General features: G+C 41.5%; 1 protein-coding gene across 1 annotated transcript in view; it reads right to left on the minus strand.

The window, feature by feature from the left end:
* Positions 1 to 25,504, minus strand: part of LOC122935391 (titin homolog) — an 848,771-nt gene that overhangs the window by 280,413 nt on the left and 542,854 nt on the right. Inside the window, exons 56-63 of the mRNA XM_044291163.1 lie at positions 16,720 to 16,944; positions 12,553 to 12,657; positions 10,607 to 10,711; positions 8,161 to 8,265; positions 5,440 to 5,544; positions 3,494 to 3,598; positions 2,180 to 2,284; positions 33 to 137 (exon numbers count right to left, since the gene is read on the minus strand). Coding sequence (XP_044147098.1) covers positions 33 to 137; positions 2,180 to 2,284; positions 3,494 to 3,598; positions 5,440 to 5,544; positions 8,161 to 8,265; positions 10,607 to 10,711; positions 12,553 to 12,657; positions 16,720 to 16,944 — 960 coding nt within the window. The remainder of the gene's footprint in view (positions 1 to 32; positions 138 to 2,179; positions 2,285 to 3,493; positions 3,599 to 5,439; positions 5,545 to 8,160; positions 8,266 to 10,606; positions 10,712 to 12,552; positions 12,658 to 16,719; positions 16,945 to 25,504) is intronic.

Here is a 25,504-nt window from a genome sequence, read left to right on the forward strand (position 1 = left end):
AGGCCGTAGAAAATTACAAGATAAACGGTTACCTTTCTGTGGCTGTTCCGTCTCCTTCTGTTTTCTTTTCAGTTCCATGGGCTCCTCCTGTTTCTTCTTGGGTTCTGTTGGCTTTTCATGTTCTTTCAATGAAGTCTCTGAAAAATAAAATGTGTTCACAAATTTAAATTTAGACTAGACAATGTAATCTGTTGCATTACCAACAATTCATAAAACATAGAATATAACTTATATATTATTTTTAGTAAAGTTTCTGCAAATAAAATTAGTTGTGACCAGGTAGCACGTTACACTATACAGTAAGTTGATAAATTGCTAAAGGGGTTGTCCAACATTTTTAAAATTCTCATTAGAGAAAGAAAAAAGCTTAACTCCCCTACTAAAGGTCCCTCCATTCTAGAGCTGTAGGTCTGGTTCCCAGGGCTTCCAGCCCCTGTTAAACCAGAAGTGATTATATCATATCCATCATTTATGAGTTTGCTCAGCTAATAACTGCATTAATTAAAAGAGAAACAAATGTGGATAGGGAAATGAATTAAAATAACAGATAAAAAAACAAAAAATAAATTATGATCTGGAACTAAGAGGTGGAGGTCAAAGTGGAGTAGGAGGCTGAGGAGGCGGTGGACGTTGAGGTGTAGGTGGAAGCGGTGATGGAGGAGGAGGAGGTAGACAACACAATTTTTTTTTATTTTGCCAGCAGATTCATCAAAAAGCATAAGAGATTGCTGCATGACTTATGGCTCAGACTGCTTGGTTGATTTGCAAGGGGGTGAGGTGAAAGACAGATGCCCAAGGGCTGTAGGTGCCCATTCTGTGCTTTCAGCAGAGGACCGGGTGGTAGACAATGTGAATGAACTGGAGGCACTGTCAGCCACCCAATCTACTATCTCTTCTACTTGTTCTGGCCTCACTATTAGTACACCGGTTTCCAGGCCTACAAAATAGCGCTGAACGTTCTGTTGCCTACGTGCACCTGAGGAAGGTGCTTCATTTGGGCATGTAGCTGGCACAGATTGACCACGTCCTCTCCCTGCAACAGGAGCTCCAGCAACCCTAGCAGCGCCACGACCAGGGAAACGTCTCCTAATTTTATTCTCTTCTTATTCTATGAGGTCACCTACTTAACTATATTATTTTCCCTGTCTCGTATGCAGTGCAGGTGTACTTTACTTTAGAAGGCATGGCTGTGATGGCTTCTAGGACACACAACTTAAAAGCTTGTTGATTGGCTGCCCTGCAGCCTTTCAACAAGCTTTTTTAAATGCCCGAACACTGAACACAAACTTTTCCAGCAAACTTCGGGTTCGGGTACCAAAAATCGTAAAGTTACAGTTCAGGTTCCCTCAACACTATCAACCAGGAAGGGTAGATCGGGAGGTGACAATCTGTTATAAAGAACTCTGTGGATGAATCGCCACATGTATTATTGCAAAGCATCTTTCTCAGGGGTCTTTAAATAACATATTATGTTTTGCAGTTTCTGCAAAGCAAATTTGTTGAAAGAAACAAGCTTGACTTGTACTACACCTATAGCAAGACTTCCTTTTTTCACCAGACTACTTACAGTAGTTTTAGAAATTGGGTCTCTCACAGTGAATTTGAAATTGGAGCCAAGCATAATTTTTATAAACTGAATAGTAACAAAAAGAATAGCTCCTGTTTAAAAGCTGTTCATTTGTGGACCAGAAGAGTTGTATGATTTTCTTTTGTCCTATTTCCCCCCTCCCATCAAAGGTTGGGTTTAGTGTTAGCGTCCAATTACACGTCCACAGAATGGGTCAGTTCTGCAAATTGCAGAATGGGTGCAGACCCATTCATTCTCTATGGGGCAGGAATGGATGCATACAGCACACAGTGTGTTATACGCATCTGCATTTCCGGAGCGCGCCCCCGATCTTCTGGTCTGCGGCTCCAGAAAAAAAATAGAACAGATCCAATTGCGGACCAGAATAGGCAGTTTTATGGGGGTGCCGGCCGGGTGTATTGCGGATCCTTAATGCTCTACGGACGTGTGAATGGACCCTTAGGGTTACTTTTCTACTTTTCATTTTTCAGTTGTTTTGTGTATATTATATGCAAAAAATTTTTATAAATCACAGGAAAGAAATAATGCATTGTAATAAAGCGTTATATGCTAATATTTTAAGTCATGACAAATGGTGAGGCACATAGTTACCTTTCTTGTGTTCTAATGGCTTTTCCTGTTCCTTCTTTAATTCTTCTGGCTGCTCCTGTTTCTTCTTGAGTTCTTTTGTTTTTTCATGAACATTCACTGAGGTCTCTGCAATGAATATGATTTTTGAATTTAAAGCTAAGTCCAGCTTAATAATAATAATGCTAGTAACCGTAAGGATAGGTCCTCTTCTATTATCTCTTTAAGTACGGACCAGATTATTTGCATGATTTAATTTTTTGTTCTCTTTCTCTCCTCTTCCTTGGGTGGATTCTTTAGGGTTACTTTTCAATTTATCATTTTTTATATACTTGTTTTGTATATATTATGTATAAATTAATAATTAATCAGCAAAGAATTTCTATTGATTGTTATATGCCTTGCTAATCTGGATAGATTGGAGGCTTGGGCAGAGATGTAGCAGATTAGGTTTAACACTGACAAATTTAAGGTTATGCACGTAGGAAGGAATAATGTAAGTCACCAGTACATACTAAGGCCTCTTGCACACCAATTTTTTTTTCTGTTTACGTTCCGTTTTTTGCATACGGAACCATTCATTTAAATGGGTCCGCAAAAAAAACGGAAGCTACTTCTTATGCCTTCCGTTTCCATATTTCCGTTCAAAAATAGAACATGTCCCATTAGGCCACACATGGAGTATTGTGTACAGTTCTGGGCTCATATGAACAAGACAGACATAGCAAAGGTGAAGAGGGTTCAGAGGAGGGCAACTAAAGTAATATGTGGAATGAGTGGACTGCAGTACCCTGAAATATAACAAAATTAGTGTTTTTCACTTTAGAAAAAAGATGACTGAGGGGAAATCGAATAAATATGTATAAATATATCAGGGGTCAGTACAGAGATCTCTCCCATCATCTATTTATTTCCAGGATTGTGACAGTGATGAGGGGAAACCCTCTGCGTCTGGAGGAAAGAAGGTTTCTACACAAACATAGAAGAGGATTCTTAATGGTAAGAGCAGTGAGACTATGGAACTCTCTGCCTGAGGAGGTTGTAATAGTGAGTTCACTAAAAGAGTTCAAGAGGGGGCCTGGATGTATTTCTGGAGTGTAACAATATTACAGGCTATAGTTACTAGAGATGGGTTGTTGATCCAGGAATTTTTTCCCCTAAAGTGAGAAAAAATGGCTTCTACCTTAAAGGTTTTTTTTTGCCTTCCTTTGGATCAACTTGCAGGATAACAGGCTGAACTGGATGGGCAGATGTCTTTTTCAGCCTTATAAACTATGTTATTATATTACTATGTTACTAATATTTTAGGCCATGGCTAATAGCTAAATCCATGGTTACCTTTCTTTGGTTCTGCTGGCTCGTCCTGTTTCTTCTTTAGTTCTTCTGGCTGCTCTTGTTTCTTCTTGAGTTCTGTTGGCTTTTCATGTTCTTTCTCTGGGGTCTCTGCAAAGATAATGTTTTTTTTTTTTTTTTTATTCAAAGCTACTGTAAGCCCAATTATAATAGTAGTAGAAACAATAATAGGTCCTGTTCTAATACAGTCCTGATTAAAAGTTTAAGACCACTTTAAAAATGGCAAAAAAAATCATATTTAGCATGGCTGGATCTTAACAAGGTTCCAAGTAGAGCTTCAACATGCAACAAGAAAAAATGAGAGTGAGACAAAACATTTTTTGAGCATTCAATTTAATGAAAACAACAAATAAACTGAAACAGGCTGTTTTTCAGCTGATCAAAAGTTTAGGACCACATGCTTTTAAAATGCCAAATCTGTGCAAAGATGTGGATTCATTGTCATTTTCTGTCAGGTAGTCACACGTTGTGATGGCAAAGGCAAAAAAACTCTCCCCTTTTGAACGTGGTCGGGTTGTTGAACTGTATAAGCAGGGTTTCTCACAGCGCGCCATCGCTGCTGAGGTGGGATGCAGTAAGACAGTCATTTGGAATTTCTTAAAATCAGCACTGAGCCGGAGGATCCAATTGGCTGTCCGACAAGACACTGAATGATCCTCGACCCAAATTAAGCCCTTACTGGTGCTGGCTGCAGCCCCATAACCATCAGATGGCATCTGAGACTTAAGGGCTTCAAAAACAAAAAAGTCCTTGTCTCCTTGAACGCCACAGAACTGCTCGTTTGGACTTTGCAAGAGAGCACCAAACATGGGACATTCAAAGGTGGAAGAAAGTTTTATTCTCTGATGAGAAAAAATGTAACCTTGTTGGTCCTGATGGTTTCCAACGTTACTGGCATGACAAGCAGATCCCACCTGAGATGTTTTCTACGTGCCACAGTGGAGGGGGCGCCATAATGGTCTGGGGTGCTTTTTCCTTCAGTGGAACAATGGAGCTTCAGGAAGTGCAGGGGCGTCAAAGGGCCGCTGGCTATGTCCAGATATTGCACAGAGCATTCCTCATGACGGAGGGCCCTTGTCTGTGTGGTAACGACTGGGTTTTTTCAACAGGACAAGGCTACAGTACACAATGCCTGCAGGACAAGGGACTTCTTCCAGGAGAATAACATCACTCTTTTGGCCTATCCTGCGTGTTCCCCTGATCTAAATCCAATTGAGAACCTTCGGGGATGGATGGCAAGGGAAGTTTACAAAAATGGACAACAGTTCCAGACAGTAGATGGCCTTCGTGCGGACGTCTTCACCACTTGGAGAAATGCTCCCACTCACCTCATGGAAACGCTTGCATGAAGCATGCCGAAGCTAATTTTTGAAGTAATAAACAATAACGGCGGAGCTACTCATTACTGAGTCCATGTTTGGAAATTGGATTTCTGTTTTTGGGGGGTTTAGTTTTTTTGGGAGGTGTGGTCCTAAACTTTTGATCAGCTGAAAAACAGCCTGTTTCAGTTTATTTGTTGTTTTCATTAAATTGAATGCTCATAAAATGTTTTGTCTCACTCCCATTTCTTATTTTTGCATATTGGAGCTCTACTTGGAACCTTGTTAAGATCCATCCATGCTAAATATGATTTTTTGCCATTTTTCAAGTGGTCTTAAACTTTTGATCAGGACTGTATCTGTTCACGTATTGAACTGATTATTTGTAAGATTTATTTTTTTTTTTCTTTCCCTCGATCCTCTTACCTGGGTAACTAAGCTTTTTAGGTCTACTTTTCATTTATAATATACCTGTTTTGTGCATATTTTATGAAAATTAGTAACTTAATTATAACTACAAGAGAGAAATAGATATCAGCTTGAAAGCATTTTTTTACAAGTTGTTACGCGTTAATATTTTAGGCTGTAGAAAATTACAAGACAAACGGTTACCTTTCTGTGGCTGTTCCGTCTCCTTCTGTTTTCTTTTCAGTTCCATGGGCTCCTCCTGTTTCTTCTTGGGTTCTGTTGGCTTTTCATGTTCTTTCAATGAAGTCTCTGAAAAACAAAATGTGTTCACAAATTTCAATTTAGACTAGACAATGTAATCTGTTGCATTGCCAACATTTCATAAAACATAGAATATAACTTATATATTATTTTTAGTAAAGTTTCTGCAAATAAAATTTGTTGTGATCAGGTAGCACGTTACACTATACAGTAAGTTGATAAATTGTTAAAGGGGTTGTCCAACATTTTTTTTAAATTCTCATAGGAGAAAGAAAAAAAGCTTAACTCCCCTACTAAAGGTCCCTCCATTCTAGAGCTGTAGGTCTGGTTCCCAGGGCTTCCAGCCCCTGTTAAACCAGAAGTGATGATATCATATCCATCATTTATGAGTTTGCTCACCTAATACCTGCATTAATTAAAAGAGAAACAAATGTGGATAGGGAAATGAATTAAAATAACAGATAAAAAAAAAGAAAATAAATTATGATCTTGAACTAAGAGGTGGAGGTCAAAGTGGAGTAGGGGGTTGAGTAGGCGGTGGACGTTGAGGTGTAGGTGGAAGCGGTGATGGAGGAGGAGGAGGTAGACAACGCAATTTTTTTTATTTTGCCAGCAAATTCATCATAAAGCATAAGAGACTGCTGCATGACTTAAGGCTCAGACTGCTTGGCTGATTTTCAAGGGGTTGAGGTAAAAGACAAATGCCCAAGGGCTGTAGGTGCCCATTCTGCGCTTTCAGCAGATGACCGGGTGGTAGACAATGTGAATGAACTGGAGGCACTGTCAGCCACCCAATCTACTATCTCTTCTACTTGTTCTGGCCTCACTATTAGTACACCGGTTTCCAGGCCTACAAAATAACGCTGAACGTTCTGTTGCCTACATGCACCTGATGAAGGTGCTTCATTTGGGCATGTAGCTGGCACAGATCGACCACGTCCTCTCCCTGCAACAGGAGCTCCAGCAACCCTAGCAGCACCCTCGACCAGGGAAACATCTCCTAATTTTATTCTCTCCTCATTCTATGAGGTCACCTACTGAGCTAACAGACAGATTAACTATATTATTTTCCCTGTTACGTATTCAGTGCAGGTGTACTTTACTTTAGAAGGCATGGCTGTGATGGCTTCTAGGACACACAACTTAAAAGCTTGTTGATTGGCTGCCCTGCAGCCTTTCAACAAGCTTTATTAAATGCCCGAACACTGAACACAAACTTTTCCAGCAAACTTCGGGTTCGTGTCCGGGTACCAAAAATTGTAAAGTTACAGTTCAGGTTCGCTCAACACTATTAACCAGGAAGGGGAGATCGGGAGGTGACAATCTGTTATAAAGAACCCTGTGGATGAATCGCCACATGTATTATTGCAAAGTATCTTTCTCAGGGGTCTTTAAATAACATATTATGTTTTGCAGTTTCTGCAAAGCAAATTTGTTGAAAGAAACCAGCTTGACTTGTACTACAGCTATAGCAAGACTTCCTTTTTTCACCAGACTACTTACAGTAGTTATAGAAATTGGGTCTCTCACAGTGAATTTGAAATTGGAGCCAAGCATAATTTTTATAAACTGAATAGTAACAAAAAGAATAGCTCTTGTTTAAATGCTGTTCATTTGTGGACCAGAAGAGTTGTATGATTTTCTTTTGTCCTATTTCCCCCCTCCCATCAAAGGTTGGGTTTAGTGTTAGGGTCCATTCACACGTCCACAGAATGGGTTAGTTCCGCAAATTGCAGAACGGGTCCTGACCCATTCATTCTCTATCGGGCAGGAATGGATGCATACAGCACACAGTGTGTTATATGCATCTGCATTTCCGGAGCGCGCCCCTGATCTTCCGGTCTGCGGCTCCAGAAAAAAATAGAACAGGTCAATTTGCGGACCACAATAGGCAGTTCTATGGGGGTGCCAGCCTGGTGTATTGCGGATCCGGAATGCACTACGGACGTGTGAATAGACCCTTAAGGTTACTTTTCTACTTTTCATTTTTCAGTTGTTTTGTGTATATTATATGCAAAATAAATTAATAAATCAAAGGAAAGAAATAATGCATTGTAATGAAGCATTATATGCTAATATTTTAAAGCAAACCTTTCACCAGGATTTCACTTAATAAACTATTACCAGTACCTTATAGATTATCCTCATTGTGTTTCAATGCATTCTTGTGCCGCTTTCCTGGGATGGATATTCATGAAAAAAACGACTTATAAAGTCCTCGTCTCCAGCTCCTAAAGTCACGCTAGAAGTCAAGGGGGTAGCCCTTCCCTCAGTCCGGGCTGTAACGCCCCTGCCCTAACCCCGCCTCTAAGTAGTGTAACTGACACCCGGCTCAGTCGCCAGGACCGCGCTTGTACAGGCGGCGCATGCGCCATTGGACTCAAGCGCGATTCTGTAACTGAATAGCGATTAAGGAAAAGAAGACAGGCAGGCATCTGGGACGGCGCATGCGCGATTCAGTTACAGGATCGCGCTCGAGTCCGACGGTGCATGCGCCGCTTGTACAAGCGCGGTCCCGGCGACTGAGCCGGGTGTCAGTTACACTACTTAGAGGCGGGGTTAGGGCAGAGGAGTAATCTATAAGGTACTGGTAATAGTTTATTAAGTGAAATCCTGGTGAAAGGTTCGCTTTAAGTCATGACAAATGGTGAGGCACATAGTTACCTTTCTTGTGTTCTACTGGCTTTTCCTGTTCCTTCTTTAATTCTTCTGGCTGCTCCTGTTTCTTCTTGGGTTCTTTTGTTTTTTCATGAACTTTCACTGAGGTCTCTGCAATGAATATGATTTTTGAATTTAAAGCTAAGTCCAGCTTAATAATAATAATGCTAGTAACTGGGAGAAAACATCTGTATGTGGGTAAGTAACTGGCTCAGTGATAGAAAACAGAGGGTGGTTATTAACGGTACACACTCAGATTGGGTCACTGTCACTAGTGGGGTACCTCAGGGGTCAGTATTGGGCCCTATTCTCTTCAATATATTTATTAATGATCTTGTACAAGGCTTGCATAGTAAAGTATCAATTTTCGCAGATGACACTAAACTGTGTAAAGTAATTTACACTGATGAGGACAGTATACTACTACAGAGGGATCTGGATAGACTGGAGGCTTGGGCAGATAAGTGGCAGATGGGGTTTAACACTGATAAATGTAAAGTTATGCACATGGGAAGGAAAAATGCAAGTCAACCGTACATACTAAATGGTAAAACACTCGGTAACACTGACATGGAAAAGGATCTAGGAATTTTAATAAACAGCAAACTAAGCTGCAAAAACCAGTGTCAGGCAGCTGCTGCCAAGGCCAACAAGATAATGGGTTGCATCAGAAGGGGCATAGATTCCCGTGATAAGAACATAGTCCTACCACTTTACAAATCGCTAGTCAGACCACACATGGAGTACTGTGTACAGTTCTGGGCTCCTGTAAACAAGGCAGACATAGCAGAGCTGGAGAAGGTCCAGAGGAGGGCAACTAAAGTAATAACTGGAATGGGGCAACTACAGTACCCTGAAAGATTATCAAAATTAGAGTTATTCACTTTAGAAAAAAGACGACTGAGGGGAGATCTAATTAATATGTATAAATATATCAAGGGTCAGTACAGAGATCTATCCCATCAGCTATTTATCCCCAGGACTGTGACTGTGACGAGGGGACATCCTCTGCGCCTGGAGGAAAGAAGGTTTGTACACAAACATAGAAAAGGATTCTTTACGGTAAGAGCAGTGAGAATATGGAACTCTCTGCCTGAGGAGGTGGTGATGGTGAGTACAATAAAGGAATTCAAGAGGGCCATGGACGTATTTCTGGCGCTTAATAATATTACAGGCTATAGCTACTAGAGAGGGGTCTTCCTCTGGATCAACTTGCGGGATAACAGGCCGAACTGGATGGACAAATGTCTTTTTTCGGCCTTATGTACTATGTTACTATGTTACTAACCGTAAGGATAGGTCCTCTTCTATTATCTCTTTAAGTATGGACCAGATTATTTGCATGATTTTATTTTTTGTTCTCTTTCTCCCCTCTTCCTTGGGTGGATTCTTTAGGGTTATTTTTCTATTTTTCATTTTTTATATACTTGTTTTGTATATATTATGTATAAATTAATAATTAATCCAGTCAGCAAAGAATTTCTATTAATTGTTATATGCCTTGCTAATCTGGATAGATTGGAGGCTTGGGCAGAGATGTAGCAGATTAGGTTTAACACTGACATATTTAAGGTTATGCACGTAGGAAGGAATAATGCAAGTCACTAGTACATACTAAGGTCTCTTGCACACCAATTTTTTTTTCTGTTTACGTTCCGTTTTTTGCATTCCGTATACAGAACCATTCATTTAAATGGGTCCGCAAAAAAAACGGAAGCTACTTCTTATGCCTTCCGTTTCCATATTTCCGTTCCGTTCAAAAATAGAACATGTCCTATTAGGCCACACATGGAGTATTGTGTACAGTTCTGGGCTCCTATGAACAAGACAGACATAGCAAAGGTAGAGAGGGTTCAGAGGAGGGCAACTAAAGTTATATTTGGAATGAGTGGACTGCAGTACCCTGAAATATAACAAAATTAGCGTTTTTCACTTTAGAAAAAAGACGACTGAGGGGAGATCGAATAAATATGTATAAATATATCAGGGGTCATTACAGAGATCTCTCCCATCATCTATTTATTTCCAGGACTGTGACTGTGACGAGGGGAAACCCTCTGCGTCTGGAGGAAAGAAGGTTTATACACAAACATAGAAGAGGATTCTTTATGGTAAGAGCAGTGAGACTATGGAACTCTCTGCCTGAGGAGGTTGTAATAGTGAGTTCACTAAAAGAGTTCAAGAGGGGGCCTGGATGTATTTCTGGAGTGTGACAATATTACAGGCTATAGCTACTAGAGATGGGTTGTTGATCCAGGAATTTTTTCCCCTAAAGTGAGAAAAATTGGCTTCTACCTCATTTTTTTTTTTTTTTGCCTTCCTTTGGATCAACTTGCAGGATAACAGGCTGAACTGGATGGGCAGATGTCTTTTTCAGCCTTATAAACTATGTTATTATATTACTATGTTACTAATATTTTAGGCCATGGCTAATAGATAAATCCATGGTTACCTTTCTTTGGTTCTGCTAGCTCGTCCTGTTTCTTCTTTAGTTCTTCTGGCTGCTCTTGTTTCTTCTTGGGTTCTGTTGGCTTTTCATGTTCTTTCACTGGGGTCTCTGCAAAGATAATGTTTTTTTTTTGTTTTTTTTTAATTCAAAGCTACTGTAAGCCCAATTATAATAGTAGTAGAAACAATAATAGGTCCTGTTCTAATACAGTCCTGATCAAAAGTTTAAGACCACTTGAAAAATGGCTAAAATGGCTAACAAGGTTCCAAGTAGAGCTTCAACATGCAACAAGAAGAAATGAAAGTGAGACAAAACATTTTTTCAGCATTCAATTTAATGAAAACAACGATTAAACTGAAACAGGCTGTTTTTCAGCTGATCAAATGTTTAGCACCACATGCCTTTAAAAGGCCAAATCTGCGCAAAGATGTGGATTCATTGTCATTTTCTGTCAAGTAGTCACACGTTGTGATGGCAAAGGCAAAAAACTCTCCCTTTTTGAACGTGGTCGGATTGTTGAACTGCATAAGCAGGGTCTCTCACAGCGCGCCATCGCTGCTGAGGTGGGACGCAGTAAGACAGTCATCATATGGAATTTCTTAAATTCTTAATTAATCCTGAGGGTTATGGAACAAAAAAGTCAAGTGGAAGACCCCAAAAAACTTCATCAGCACTGAGCCGGAGGATCCAATTGGCTGTCCGTCAAGACACTGAAAGATCCTCGACTCAAATTAAGGCCCTTACTGGTATTTACTGCAGCCCCTTAACCATCAGATCTCATCTGAGACTGAAGGGCTTCAAAAACAAAAAAGTCTTCAAAGACCTCGTCTCCTTGAACGCCACAGAACTGCTCGTTTGGAGCACCAAACCAAGAGAGCACCAAACATGGGACATTCAAAGGTGGAAGAAAGTTGTATTCTCTGATGAGAAAAAATGTAACCTTGATGGTCCTGATGGTTTCCAACATTACTGGCATGACAAGCAGATCCCACCTGAGATGTTTTCTACGCGCCACAGTGGAGGGGGCGCCATAATAGTCTCGGGTGCTTTTTCCTTCAGTGGAACAATGGACTTTTAGGAAGTGCAGGGGTGACTGAGAGCCCTCGTCTGTGTGGTAACGACTGGGTTTTTCAACAGGACAAGACTACAGTACACAATGCCCACAGGACAAGGGACTTCTTCCAGGAGAATAACATCACTCTTTTGGCCTATCCTGCGTGTTCCCCTGATCTAAATCCAATTGAGAACCTTCGGGGATGGATGGCAAGGGAAGTTTACAAAAATAGACAACAGTTCCAGACAGTAGATGGCCTTCGTGCGGACATCTTCACCACTTGGAGACATGCTCCCACTCACCTCATGGAAACGCTTGCATGAAGTAATAGACAATAATGGCGGAGCTACTCATTACTGAGTCCAATGTTTGGAAGTTGGATTTCTGTTTTTGGGGGGTTTAGTTTTTTTTGGGAGGTGTGGTCCTAAACTTTTGATCAGCCGAAAAACAGCATGTTTCAGTTTATTTGTTGTTTTCATTAAATTGAATGCTCAAAAAATGTTTTGTCTCACTCCCATTTCTTCTTTTTGCATGTTGCAGCTCTACTTGGAACCTTGTTAAGATCCAGCCATGCTAAATATGATTTTTTGCCATTTTTATTAAGTGGTCTTAAACTTTTGATCAGGACTGTATCTGTTCACCTATTGAACTGATTATTTGTAAGATTATTGTTATTTATTTTCTTTCCCTCGATCCTCTTATCTGGGTGAATAAGCTTTTTAGGTCTACTTTTCTACTTCTCATTTTTAATATACCTGTTTTGTGCATATTTTATGAAAATTTTTAACTTAATTATAACTACAAGAGAGAAAAAGAAATCAGCTTGAAAGCATTTTTTACAAGTTGTTACGTGTTAATATTTTAGGCTGTAGAAAATTACAAGACAAACGGTTACTTTTCTGTGGCTGTTCCGTCTCCTTCTGTTTTCTTTTCCGTTCCATGGGCTCCTCCTGTTTCTTCTTGGGTTCTGTTGGCTTTTCATGTTCTTTCAATGGAGTCTCTGAAAAATAAAATGTGTTCGCAAATTTCAATTTAAACTAGACAATGAAATCTGTTGCATTACCAACAATTCATAAAACATAGAATATAACTTATATAATATATTTTTTTTAGTAAAGTTTCTGCAAATAAAATTTGTTGTGACCAGGTAGCACATTACACTATACAGTAAGTTGATAAATTGCTAAAGGGGTTGTCCAACATTTTTTATAAATTCTCATAAGAGAAAGAAAAAAGCTTAACTCCCCTACTAAAGGTCCTTCCATTCTAGAGCTGTAGGTCTGGTTCCCAGGGCTTCCAGCCCCTGTTAAACCAGAAGTGATTATATCATATCCTTTATTTATGAGTTTGCTCAGCTAATAACTGCATTAATTAAAAGAGAAACGTAATTAGTGCAATGATGCCATTACATATAGTAAAGTTAGTAAAGAATGCAGGAGGATAATGTGACAAGTATAACAGAGACACCATCAATCCTAAGACTGTAAATACAGATGGTACATAGGGGCTGAGTAAAAAGGTTGCATGTCTATACACCACATGTCACAAAACAATCACAGATGTTGCAATAATGTTGCAAGGAGGTCAGCACAGTGTGCGAAGCACAAGACTGTGAGCAATAACTGACCCACATGCAACAAACAAAAAAGACAGTCCATACTAACCAAGAGAGGAATGAGAGATGATGGCTCCTAGCCCGACGCACGTTTTGCCTCGCTTCTTCAAGGTACGCCCCTTGAAGAAGCAAGGCAAAATGCTGGTATAGGCTCTGTGACAGGTATGTGTCTGTGCTCATATATGTGTGATGCACTCTTTATTCTTACACATTTTGTGCAACAGTAGTGGTTCTGTGGTATATGCCCAGACAGGCTAACCTGGATTCCTGATACACATCAATAAGTCTTAGGGACCAACTACTCTGTTGCCATTTCACAGATTGTTCTTTTCTGGACCTATTTTGGTAAGTACTTACCACTGCATACTAGGAACACCCCAAACACCTCCCAGACATCTAGTTATCATACAAGTAGTTTTGCTTTTGTCAAAGTCGCTGAGAGCCTTACACTCGCACATTTTACTGTTTTCTTGACAGGTGCCATTATCAGTGACTGTAATATATTGGCTGATGGAAGTATTTTTTTTTTAATGACATAGCTGGTCCTGCTTCATCTTTTGTTAATTGGAAGCATTGACAATTTATAGGGGTTGTCTTTTTTTTTTATTTTTTATTAATGACCTATCCTCAGGATATTATCTGTTCTGAATTTCAGGAAAAGTTTGATTAATCGCAAAGCAGAATTTCCTTGTGCTTTGTGGTAAAGAATCGATTTTCCCTCAAATGGTGTTAAAAAAAAAACATACTCAATGGTTTAGCGCTGTGTCTTCAATCAAGGTGGCTGCGGCGGGCTCTTCGCGATCAAATAGATAAGCTGAGTTTTTTTTTTAAACTGATTAACCCCTGAAAGCCTTTATTTGAACGCAGCATCTGTGGGCTTCGTTGGAGTGGGGCAGGAGCAGCATAATAGCCCTTCCCTGTCTTGGCACCCACTACATACAAAGCTTTGCATTCTCATTTTGCAGACAATTCGCTTTATGACAAAGTAATTCACCACAAAGCTAATTTATTTGTGAAATTCGGGGAAGTAGTCAAATCAAATTTTCCATAACTTTGCTAATCTATAATTATTAGATCTGCGGGGGTCTGAAACCTGGCAACCAGCCGATCAGCTGTTTGAAGAGAAGGCACCCACCGTGCCAGAACCTCTTCATTGTTTACCTGTTCTGCATTGCATCTGCAGTAGTGAGTAGGTGAAATTACATCTAAGCCATCCCATTTATTTCAGTGGCAAGACTCCCTCCTATGCACTTATTAAGGAACAAGCCATCACGTTGAAATGAATGTCTTAGGTGTAATTACACCTACTCACCACTGCGGATGTGACGGCGAGCAGGTAAACAATGAAGAGGAGGCAGCGCTGGCACAGCGCGCCTTCTCTTCAAACAGCTGATTGGCGGGATGTTGGACTACCGTCGATCTGATATTGATAACCTATCCTGAGGAAAGAATAAAAAAAAATTGTGACCAACGTTTTCTCTTTTGCTAATTTATTCCAGTCTAAGCACAGCACAGGACCCTCATCCAACAGTGAGACTCATTTGTGAGACAGACATCAGCTCTTACAACCCTGGTCTGGGATAGAGTTAGTGGCTCTACTGCGAAGCATCAGACACACATATTTATCTCATTATCTGGCATATTCTGGCACATACAGTAACAGTGTACTATTGAGTAGCATTAGTTGTCTTTTCTGCCTCGGTTTTCATCATGAAGTGAATAATTTTTTTACGCCATATACAACTGTGGCAATCAGTGTGTGCCATGATTTAAGACACCACTGTATTTGATGTCTCTATGTGGTATTGTGTTGTTTTGTCCTAATTCTCATTTAACTCTGCCCTAGTGCCTATATTTATAGGTAGCCTTTCATATGGATTGCCCTCTGATGAATCTGGTATAAGAGGAAACACATTAGGGCAGTCTCAGGAATTAGTGAGGGGTAACTGTTATTAGCCCTTTATATTATTGATGCTTTAAAGGGCATCTTAGGGACAATTGAGGATAGGTAGGAGCACAGAGTGCATCCATCATTAGGGTGTGACTCCAAGGAGAGGGTTTAGGATGAGGGATAGATAGGGATCGATATATATACAAACCCTCTCTCCTCCCTCCCTGCCCTGCTCTCTAGTGGTTTTACCACCATTGTTGTTTTTGGTATAATTGGGGCTCATGTTTGCTAATACTTTGAATTATATTTTAGATGTAACATTAATAAAGGTTAATTTGGATGACACTTTCAGTGATTCCAGTTTACTCCAGTCTAGACATAGGACAAGGCAATGTTTCAGCTATATTATACCAAGCCTTGGCTTGAGAAAGGCATGGTATAAGCCAAAACATTGCCTTGTCTTGTGTAGAGTAGAATAAACTTGCAAAAGAAAAGATGCTTGTCACAACTGTTTTTAGTCTTTAGAATTTGGAGCGGAAATGAGCCTGACCTCTGGTGGCCATGCATCTTATTTATAATTGGGACAATGGTGCTGTCTTCAAATATTTTTTGTTCTTACTATTCTGAGGAAAGGTCATCAATAAAAATAACTTGGACAACCCCTTTATTTTGTTATTAAATTAAATTGTTATGCTTTTTAAAAGTTCTTTCTACAAAATAAGTATGTCAGCTGGCAATAATTTTAGCTCCAAATACAGTATCTCACCAAGTTTTTTTTTTATCTTTTTGCTGGAGTTATTATGTCTGTCTACAATTTAAAATTCTGATGCTTAATTACTAAATATTTTCATGTTTCACTGAGATCTCTACGTTATAGCTTGGTTATTGAAGGTGTCTTTCCACCTCCTAGACATCAGGATCAACAAGGTAACCCCCTATGTAGTATCCTCTGCTAGTCGATTATGATTAACTATATATTGTAGGATGTATCTTTCTCCCTTGTTTTACTATGCCTAAAGGAATCTTTTGTATCCTTGTATATCTTTTTGTATCTGTTGTTGCTTCAGGACTGTATTTTACTCTTACATACCCCCTGATGAACCCTTCTTGGGGGAAACGCGTCGGGGTGAACCGGTATTAGGTCCCACCACGCAGGGCATTAAAGGGCATATCAGTACAGGCATGAGGATGGGGAAACCGCACCATCAGGAGTTGTCCCCAGGCTGAGGGTAGACCAGGTTTTCTGTAAGAATAGTTCCCGCCTCCATGGTTTACTGGTGACTTCCCCTACCTCGGTTGCTGAGTACATTCCCCTAGTGTTTTCTGTGAGAGTGTTTTTTTGTTTTGTTTTTTATATCTGTTTCTATTTGTATCTTGTGTTTACTGTAGTCAGCCATATATTCAGGTTTGGGATACTCTTTTGTCTAAATTTAAATAAAGTATTGTGTTTTAAAGGTCCTTATTTCTCTAGTATGTGATTTATATTCAGATTGGGACACCACGTTCTTATTGTTTTTGTATCATGATATATTCTTTTTCTTGATATAACATCCTACCTGTTTTTAATTCAGTGGGTAATTGATCTTTTTGATGGTGTCCTGCTTTCTCTTCAGGTTTAATCTTTGGTTCAATTGTCTGTTCCTGTTTTGTCTTGGGTTCCATTGGCTCTTTATGTTGTGTCTTAGGTTCTGTTGGCTCATCATGTTTCTTCTTGGATTCTGTTGGCTCTTCATGTTTTTTCTTGGGTTCTGCTATCATTTCATGTGTTTTCATTGGGGTCTCTGCAAAGTAATAAGTAAATTTAAATCAATATAACATTTTGGTAGATAAGCTTACAAGTAGTGATGGCCGATCATCGGCCGGGACATTTCGTAAACCCGCGTTCGCGATCAAATGTTCTTGAACCGCGCGTTTTTGGTGGGCCCCATTCACTTTAATGGCAGGCGAACCTAAAAAAAACCTTCAGGTCATATTTGAAGCCAACAAATACCTACTAGAAATGCACAAGATCAATAGCAAACATTTCCACAAAAAATATGTATTTTAATCAGGGGCCATTTGTATGTGTCTTAAAGTGAAACTCTCAAAATTGTGCCATATTGGAGCCTAGAATTATTATTTTTTAGGCCACGGGAGTACGGGCCCCAAAAATTATGCATTCACCTGACAGAAAAGAACAAGTGATTATGTGGCTGGAGGTATATTGGACGGTCAGTGAATAACAATTTTACTGTAGGCCAGTGGAGTACAGGCTTCAAAAATTATGCATTCACCTGACAGAAAAGAACAAGTGATTATGTGGCTGGAGGTATATTAGACAGTCAGTGGATAACAATTGTACTGTTGGCCAGTACAGGCTCTAAAAATTAGGCATTCACCTGACAAAAAAGAACAAGTGATTATATGGCTGAAGGTACAATAGGCGTTCACTGAATAACAATTTTACTGTAGGAAAGTGGAGTATAGGCCCCAAAAATTAGGCATTCATCTGACAGAAAAGAGCAAATGATTATGTGGCTGGAGGTATATTAGATGGTCAGTGGAAAACAATTTTACTGCAGGCCATTAAAGGCCCCAAAAATGATGCATTCACCAGTCAGAAAAGAACTAGTGATTATTAGTGATGAGCGTCCGGGGCAATATTCAAATTCACGATATTTTGCAAATATTTTTTAGAATATTCGTCATATACTCGCAAATTCGAGAATTCGCAATTATATTTTTTATTGCAAAAATCGGCAATGTAGTATTTGCGTAATGCGCGCAAAATATAGGCATGGGTCACTTATGTTACATTTTTCAAGCTGGCATAAGTTTCCTGAGACTGGAAAAAAATGGTTGGCATGGCAGAACATTTGAATAGCTTTATATGCAGATAGAATGCTCCAATATATTTGCACTTGCAAATTTTCGGCAATTAATGATGCGCATATTTTTTCGCAATACGTGCAACTTGTGACATCACATCACTATGTCTGTAGCATGTATGTATGGACAGCAGAACCTATCAGCTACACTATAGATCAATCTAACCTATACTGACTATCTCCCCCTAACTAACTGAATTATATATATATGTTAATTGTCTAATGTAATATAACAAAGCACAGAGCACAGCAATGACACTGCGGTCTCTTTTATAACTGCAATATACTTTAGAAAATAGCTGCTGGGTAGGTTATTATATAGTAAGGGGTAGGTAACTTTCCTATTGGTTGCTAGGGATGTTGCTAAGCTCAGTCAAAGACATTGCTGTCTTCTTATTGGACCACAAGCAAGTAGAAGGGAGGGATTATGGGTTCAGATGAAAAAAAAATCTAGAATATTCGTAAATACAAATATATAGCACAATATTCTAAATCTTCGCAAATTCTCAAAGTTGCTATATTCGCAATTAATATTCGCGATTCGAATATTTGCGCCCAACACTAGTGATTATGTGGCTGTAGGTACATTAGGCGGTCACTGAATAACAATTTTACTGTAGGCCAGTGTGTACAGGCCCCAAAAATTATGCATTCACCTGACAGAAAAGAACAAATGATTATGTGGCTGGAGGTATATTAGACAGACAGTGGATAACAATTTTACTGTAGGCCAATACAGGCCCCAAAAATTAGGCATTCACCTAACAGAAAAGAACTAGTGATTGTAGAGGTACATTAGGCTGTCACTGGATTTTCTTTTTTTTTTCTGTAGGCCACTGGAGTAGAGTACCCAAAAAGTTTAAAGTCCCCCTCAAAGCTGGCTCTTTTTGCTCCTCCTTCTTCTCCTCTCAGCCACCATCCTCCTCTGACTCCTCTTCAGACTCCTGACTTGTCTCAGATGGAGTAGCCCACCCTGGGAATTCATTCAACATTGCGACTTCCTTATCTTCCAGCAACTGCTCCTCGAAGGCTTGATCAATGACACTACTCAATGCATGCTCCTGAAAGAAGGTGTAAGATACGATATCACTGATGGCGCCCTGGCTGCGACTGACCAGTTTGGTGATCTCATCAGTTGACTGCTGAAGTCAGCATGCATCGTGCATGAACAGCCACTGGTGCGGTGAAAAGAAACCAAGCTCCCCAGAATCTGTCCTGCTGCAGAGTGCATATACAAGGTGGAGTTCCAGCGGGTCGGGCTGTCACAAATCAGACATCTGACGGGCAGGTGGTGTCGCCGCTGTACCTCAGCAAGGCGAGCCATGGCCGTGTAAGATCTTCTAAAATGGCCAGAGATTTTCCTGGCCTGCCGCAAGACGTCCTGGACCCCGGGGTATTTTGAAATGAATCGCTGCATGACTAAGTTCAGGACGTTTGCCATGTACGGCACGTGTGTCATTTTGCCCTGTTTCAGCGTGCTCAGCAGGTTGGTACCGTGGTACCGTTGTCGCACACCAACTGTCAAATTCAGGTTAGTCACTGATCAGCCTGTGACCGCAGAGGTGAAAGAAGTGCAGAACCAGTGTGGCTCTTGGCTTCCATGCACAACCACCACAGCACAGCATGGCAATGTTTCATCTTGCACGTCAAATAGGTTCTGGGGAGCTTGAGGGGTGCAGCTGAAGAGGCGGTAGCAGTGGAAAAAGAGTAGTCAGCCGAGGAGGAGATGACAGATGGATTAGGAGGAGGAGAAGAAGAGGCAGGCCTGCATGCAATCCGTGGCGGTAACACAAAATCCTCACGGGTTACATGCTTGATGTCCGTCAGAAGGTTCACCCAGTGGGCAGTAAAAGTTATGTACCTTCCCTGCCCGTGTTTGCTAAACCATGTGTCTGTGGTCAGATGTATCTTGGCACCGACACTGTGTGCCAGAGATATATTCATTTGTTGATGAACATGACTATTTAGCTCTGGGATGCCCTTCTGGGAGAAACATTTCCTTCCGTGGACCTTCCATTGCGGTGTGCCAATGACCACAAATTTTCTAAATGCTTCCGAGTCCACTAGTTTATATAGAATTAGTTGGCAGGCTAGCAGTTCCGACAAGAAAGCCGTCAGCCGTTGGGCAAGAGGGTTATCTGTCGTCATCAAATTTTTACGCTCGAACATTTGGGCCACAGAAGCCTGCCTTCTGCCAGATGAATGCAACAACGGCACGGTGGAAGGTGGAGGACAAATGGAAGAAGAGAGATGAGAAAGGACGTAGAGCGCCGGGAGTGTGGCTTTGTGGGCTCTGATGGTATTGCTCCCACTGGGCTAGGTGATGGGAGCCCAGGAGCCTTCTTAAGGCGGTTGTCCCTAGGTGAGTGTTGGGCTTACCGTGACTTATGCATTGACAGTACAGGCTGCAGATGGCAACACTATTGTCAGCAGCTGACATATTAAAAAAAGCCCACACTGCGGAGCCATGAGCCGGCGTCCTGGGAGCATAAGACCGTGCATGGTGGATGGCTTGCTCCAAATACATTTGCAGTCTGCTTTTTGCCTACTGTGCACTGCGAGTTCTGCCTGCTTCTCCTCCTTCTCTTCCGTTTCTGCTGCTCTGTCTCTCCCTCTGAACTAGCCTCCTCTTCCTCTCTTGTGGACACCCATGTGACTTCCATTGACACGTCATCATCATCACCTTGACCACCATTGACATTAGAGATCTCGGAGTAGGCAGCAACAGCTGGGACCACCCTCCTTGGGCTAATCTGGGTACTGTCGTCAGACCGCTGGGAGGTAGACGTTGCTACCTCCTCTTCTTGATCTGATGCCAACTCGAGTGGAGGGGATATGGTGGTGGTGGTGTCTTTGGGGGTGCAGATACAGAGGATGAGGAGGGTGCAGAAGCTGAAAGCTGAGTAAGCCACTCAACAAGCTCTGGTGCGTCCTTTGACGTAATCACACACACCTTCTCCAACTTCACAATTAGGCTCTGGCCTGGTGCACCTGCCAGACCCTTACCATCCCTGAAGAATGGCCTGCCTCTTCCTCTGCCTGTCATGTTCAAAATGACCCTGTGTCAAAGTCCCTAGAGAAGAGCAGCATATGTGGAAGCAGGTCTCAATCAGTATTTTGTGAAAGCCAGTGTATTGCAAGCCTCTATCAATATTTGGTGAAAGCAGGTATATAGAACCCCTCAATCAGTATTTTGTGGAAACAGGTATATAGGACACCTGAATCAATATTTGCTGGAAGCAGGAATATTGCACAATCTGTATTTTGTGGACGAAGGAATATCAAACCTCATAATCAGTATTTTGTGGAAGTAGGTATATCGTACCCTTCAATCAGTATTTTGTGGAAGCAGGTATATTGAACCCCTCAATCAGTATTTTGTGGAAACAGGTATATAGGACACCTGAATCAATATTTGCTGGAAGCAGGAATATCACAAATCAATCAGAATTTTGTGGAAGCAGGTATATCAAACACCTTAATCAGTATTTTGGGGAAGCAGGTATATCGCACCCCTCAATCTATATTTTGTGGAAGCGGGTATATCGAACCCCTCAATCAGTATCTTGTGGAAACAGGTATATCAAACCCCTTAATCAGAATTTTGTGAAAGCATGTATATTGCACCCCTCAATCTGTATTTTGTGGAAGCAGGTATATCAAACTCCTTAATCAGTATTTTATGGAAGCAGGTATATCGCACCTGTCAATCAGTATTTTGTGGAAGCAGGTATATTGCACCCTTCAATCAGTATTTTGTGGAAGCAGGTATATCCCACCCCTCAATCAGTATTTTGTGGAAACAGGTATATAGAACACTTGAATCAATATTTGGTGAAAGCAGGTATATCCCACCCCTTAATCTGTATTTTGTAAAGGCAGGTATATTGCACCTCTTAATCAGTATTTTGTGTAATCAGGTATATATCGCACTCCTCAATCATTATTTTGTGGAAGCAGGTATATCAAACCCCTTAATCAATGTATTGTGGAAGCAGGTATATCACACCCTTCAATCTGTATTTAGTGGAAGCAGATATATCAAACCCCTTAATCAGTATTTTATGGAAGCAGGTATATCACACCCCTCAATCAAAAATTTGTGGAGATAGGTATATAAAACACCTGAATAATATTTGGTGGAAGCAGGTATATTGCACCCCTCAATCTGTATTTTGTGGAAGCAGGTGTCTCAAACCTCTTAATCAGTATTTTGTGGAAGCAGGTATATCACACTCCTCAATCAGTTTTTTGGGGACAACAGGTATATTACACTCTTTGCAAATAATTGTTCCAATAACGCTTGTCCATCTATATAGCTGCATTATCGTAGCAGAACTGCACACAACTGCTAAACAACACAAATGCACTATAATATACTTTTTATGTTAGAAAGTATATTATAAATATATCACACCCTCAGTATGTCACACCTATCGATAGCACACCTATACCAGTCCTTAAAAGGACTTTTGTGGCCCTATTAGCTAGCGTTTGGTGTCCCTAACAGTCTGTCCCTGCTCCACAAGGCAACCTCTCCCTACACTGGCAAAACACAGAATGTAAAATGGCTGCCAGATCAGGTTCTGATAGCTGTCAGTGTTTTTAGATTGTGATGTCCGTGTCAGTTCTGGCAACTAGTGCCGCAATTTAACAGTTAAGTTATCCTAGAGTAAACATAGTTTGCAGTATCATCATCCTCAATCAAACATACATAGGATGGTGTTGCACTAGTTTGCTAAAACAGAGTCCAAGTGTGTGAAGGTATGGGGAATGCACCCCCGACTGACATTGCAGATGCAGCAAATATGCTTTAGAACTGACAGGGCATGAGACAGTTTTAACCTTATTCATTTTGCTCACATTTACTTATTACTAGAAAGGTTTTATACTAATGACAGTAAAAGTTAAGTTTTAATTTCTGGGACCAGTGAGGGTTTTTGCCTAAACAGGCTTTATTTTAGTGATGCAAAAAAATATGGTGCATGTGAGCATCGCCATATGTTTGCATGTTTGGCGAATCTCGAACGAGTTCGCCGTGAAATGACCATCGGGTGAACGTCAAGGCCATCTCTACTTTTGGTATTGCACCATTTTGCTAGTCCTCTCCTCCACAGGAATGAGACCCACTTTGTAGCAGGGGTCAAGAAGGGTGAACAACCAGTAATTGGTGTAGGCCAAAATGCATATAATGCGAGGGTCACGAGAAAGACAGCATAACATAAGGTCAGATATGTGTGCAAGAGTCTCAACAGACAAGACTTTGCTATCCTCATCAGGAGGATGACTCTCAATCTCATCATCCTCTTCCTCCTATTTGGCCCATCCACACTGAAAAGATGGAATAAATTTGCTATGGGTACTACCCTCTGTAGCGGAGGTAACCGTCTCCTGTTCCTCCTCCTCTTCCTCATCATCATCCAATTTGAGCTGAGAAGACAAACTAAGGGTGGTCTGGCTATCACCCTGTGTACTGTCTTCCCCCATTTCCACCTCTACCACATACAAAGCATCTGCCTATATTGTGAGCAGCGAGCGTTTGAGTAGACACAGAAATGGGATGGTTACACTTATAATAGCGGCATAGTCGCTCACCATCTGTGTTGATTCCTCAAAGTTGCGCAAAACCTCACAGAGGTCAGACATCCATGCCCACTCATCGCTTGTGAACAGTGGAAGCTGACTGGAAAGGCGATGACCATGTTGCAGCTGGTATTCCACTACTGCCCTCTGCTGCTCACAAAGGCTGGCATACATGTGGAACGTTGAGTTCCAGCGCGTGCTCACGTTGCACAACAGTCGTGAGCTGGTAATTGCAAGCGCTGCTGCAGCATTGCCAGACCTGCGGAAGCTGTAGATGACTTTCGGAAATGGGCACACACACAACGCACCTTCACCAGTAGCTCAGGCAAATTGGGATAGGTTTTGAGAAACCGCTGAATTACTTAGTTGAACACGTGAGCTAGGCATGGTATGTGTGTGAGCTTGCCGAGCTCCAAAGCCGCCATCAAGCTATAGCCATTATCAGACACAACCATGTCTGGTTCTTGGTTGAATGGCGAGAGTCACAGCTTACTCTAGTCCCTTACACTCTGCAGCGGTGTGCTTTTTGTCACCTAAGAAAATTAGTTTCTGCATAACCAGTTGCTGCTTCCCCACTGCAATGCTACACTGCTTCCAGCTACTGACTGAGGTCTGACTGGTGCTGCAAGATGAGAATTAAGAGGTGAAAGTGGAGGAGCAGGGGGGTTTGCAGCCACTAATGTGGGTGGTGGCGTAAATTCAGATGGAAGTATGGCCCGCAATCCTTGTTGTCAGAAGCACCTGTGCCATCCCAGGGTATGACTCGCTCCCGGCCTCCACAACATGCTGGTGTAAGGCTGGTAAGGCACACTGTGAAAAATAGTGGATGCTGGGGACTGACAGCACACCGGGAAAAATAGTGGAGGCTGGGGACTGAGTAAAGAGGGACGGCCGCCGCCATCAGGCTGTGGAAAGCCTCAGTGTCCACAAGCCTAAATTGCAACATTTCCAGGGCCAGCAATTTGGAAATTTGTGCATTTAGTGCTATAGCATGTGGATGGGTGGCTGGGAATTTGCACTTGCGTTGAAGGCCTGGGGTATGGACATCTGTCCTCTGAGCTGCGGACACAGAAGTGGATATGCTAGCTCATGGTGCTTGCGAAGGTTCAGGTGCAGGGCGGGTGGCATCCGGGCCTGCGTCTTGGAATGTGGATTGTCCAGCACGTAACACAGGGGAAGAGGAGACAGTGGTGTGACCCGCAGACACTGACTGTGGGCCCAGGTGTTCGACCCACCTATTAAGGTGCTTTGATGCCATGTGGCAGATTATGCTGGTGGTGGTGAGGTTGCTAGTGTTCCCCTGCTCAATTTGGTTTGGCACAGGTTGCAAATGAAAATTCTTTCATAGTCTGCACTTTCCTCAAAAAAGCAACAGACTGCGGAACACCTAGCCCATGGCAAGGGAGATTGCCATGGGGGTGCTCCGGGGAATAGTTGCGGGCCTGTTTAGTGTGGCCACCTTCCCAGGTTGGGTCAGTGATTTCATCATCCACCACCTCCTCTTCCACTTCCTGACTCATGGTCATCATCCTGACTTGTTGACCTAATAACAACCTCACATATTGACAACTGTGTCTCATCCTCATCATCAACCACTTGAGACACTAATTGCCGTTGACTTATTGGCAACTGTGTCTCGTTATCATCATCATCCACCTTGTGAAACACTAATTGCCGTTCCCCACCATCATCTTCTTCTGACTGTGGATGCTCAAGAGTTTGGGAATCAGTGCACGAGATCTCCTCATGTCCCTCTTCAAGTGGGCTTGGCAAGAGGCCCAAATCAAGGAATGGCGATGAAAAGAGCTCCTCGGAATATCCTAGTGTTAGATCACTTCTTTGCCAAAACTCTCCATGGTGGGAGGAAGGAGGATCAGGGTGAGGATTCTGT

This window comes from Bufo gargarizans, chromosome 4 (genome assembly GCF_014858855.1).
Source record: "Bufo gargarizans isolate SCDJY-AF-19 chromosome 4, ASM1485885v1, whole genome shotgun sequence".
NCBI lineage: Eukaryota > Metazoa > Chordata > Amphibia > Anura > Bufonidae > Bufo > Bufo gargarizans.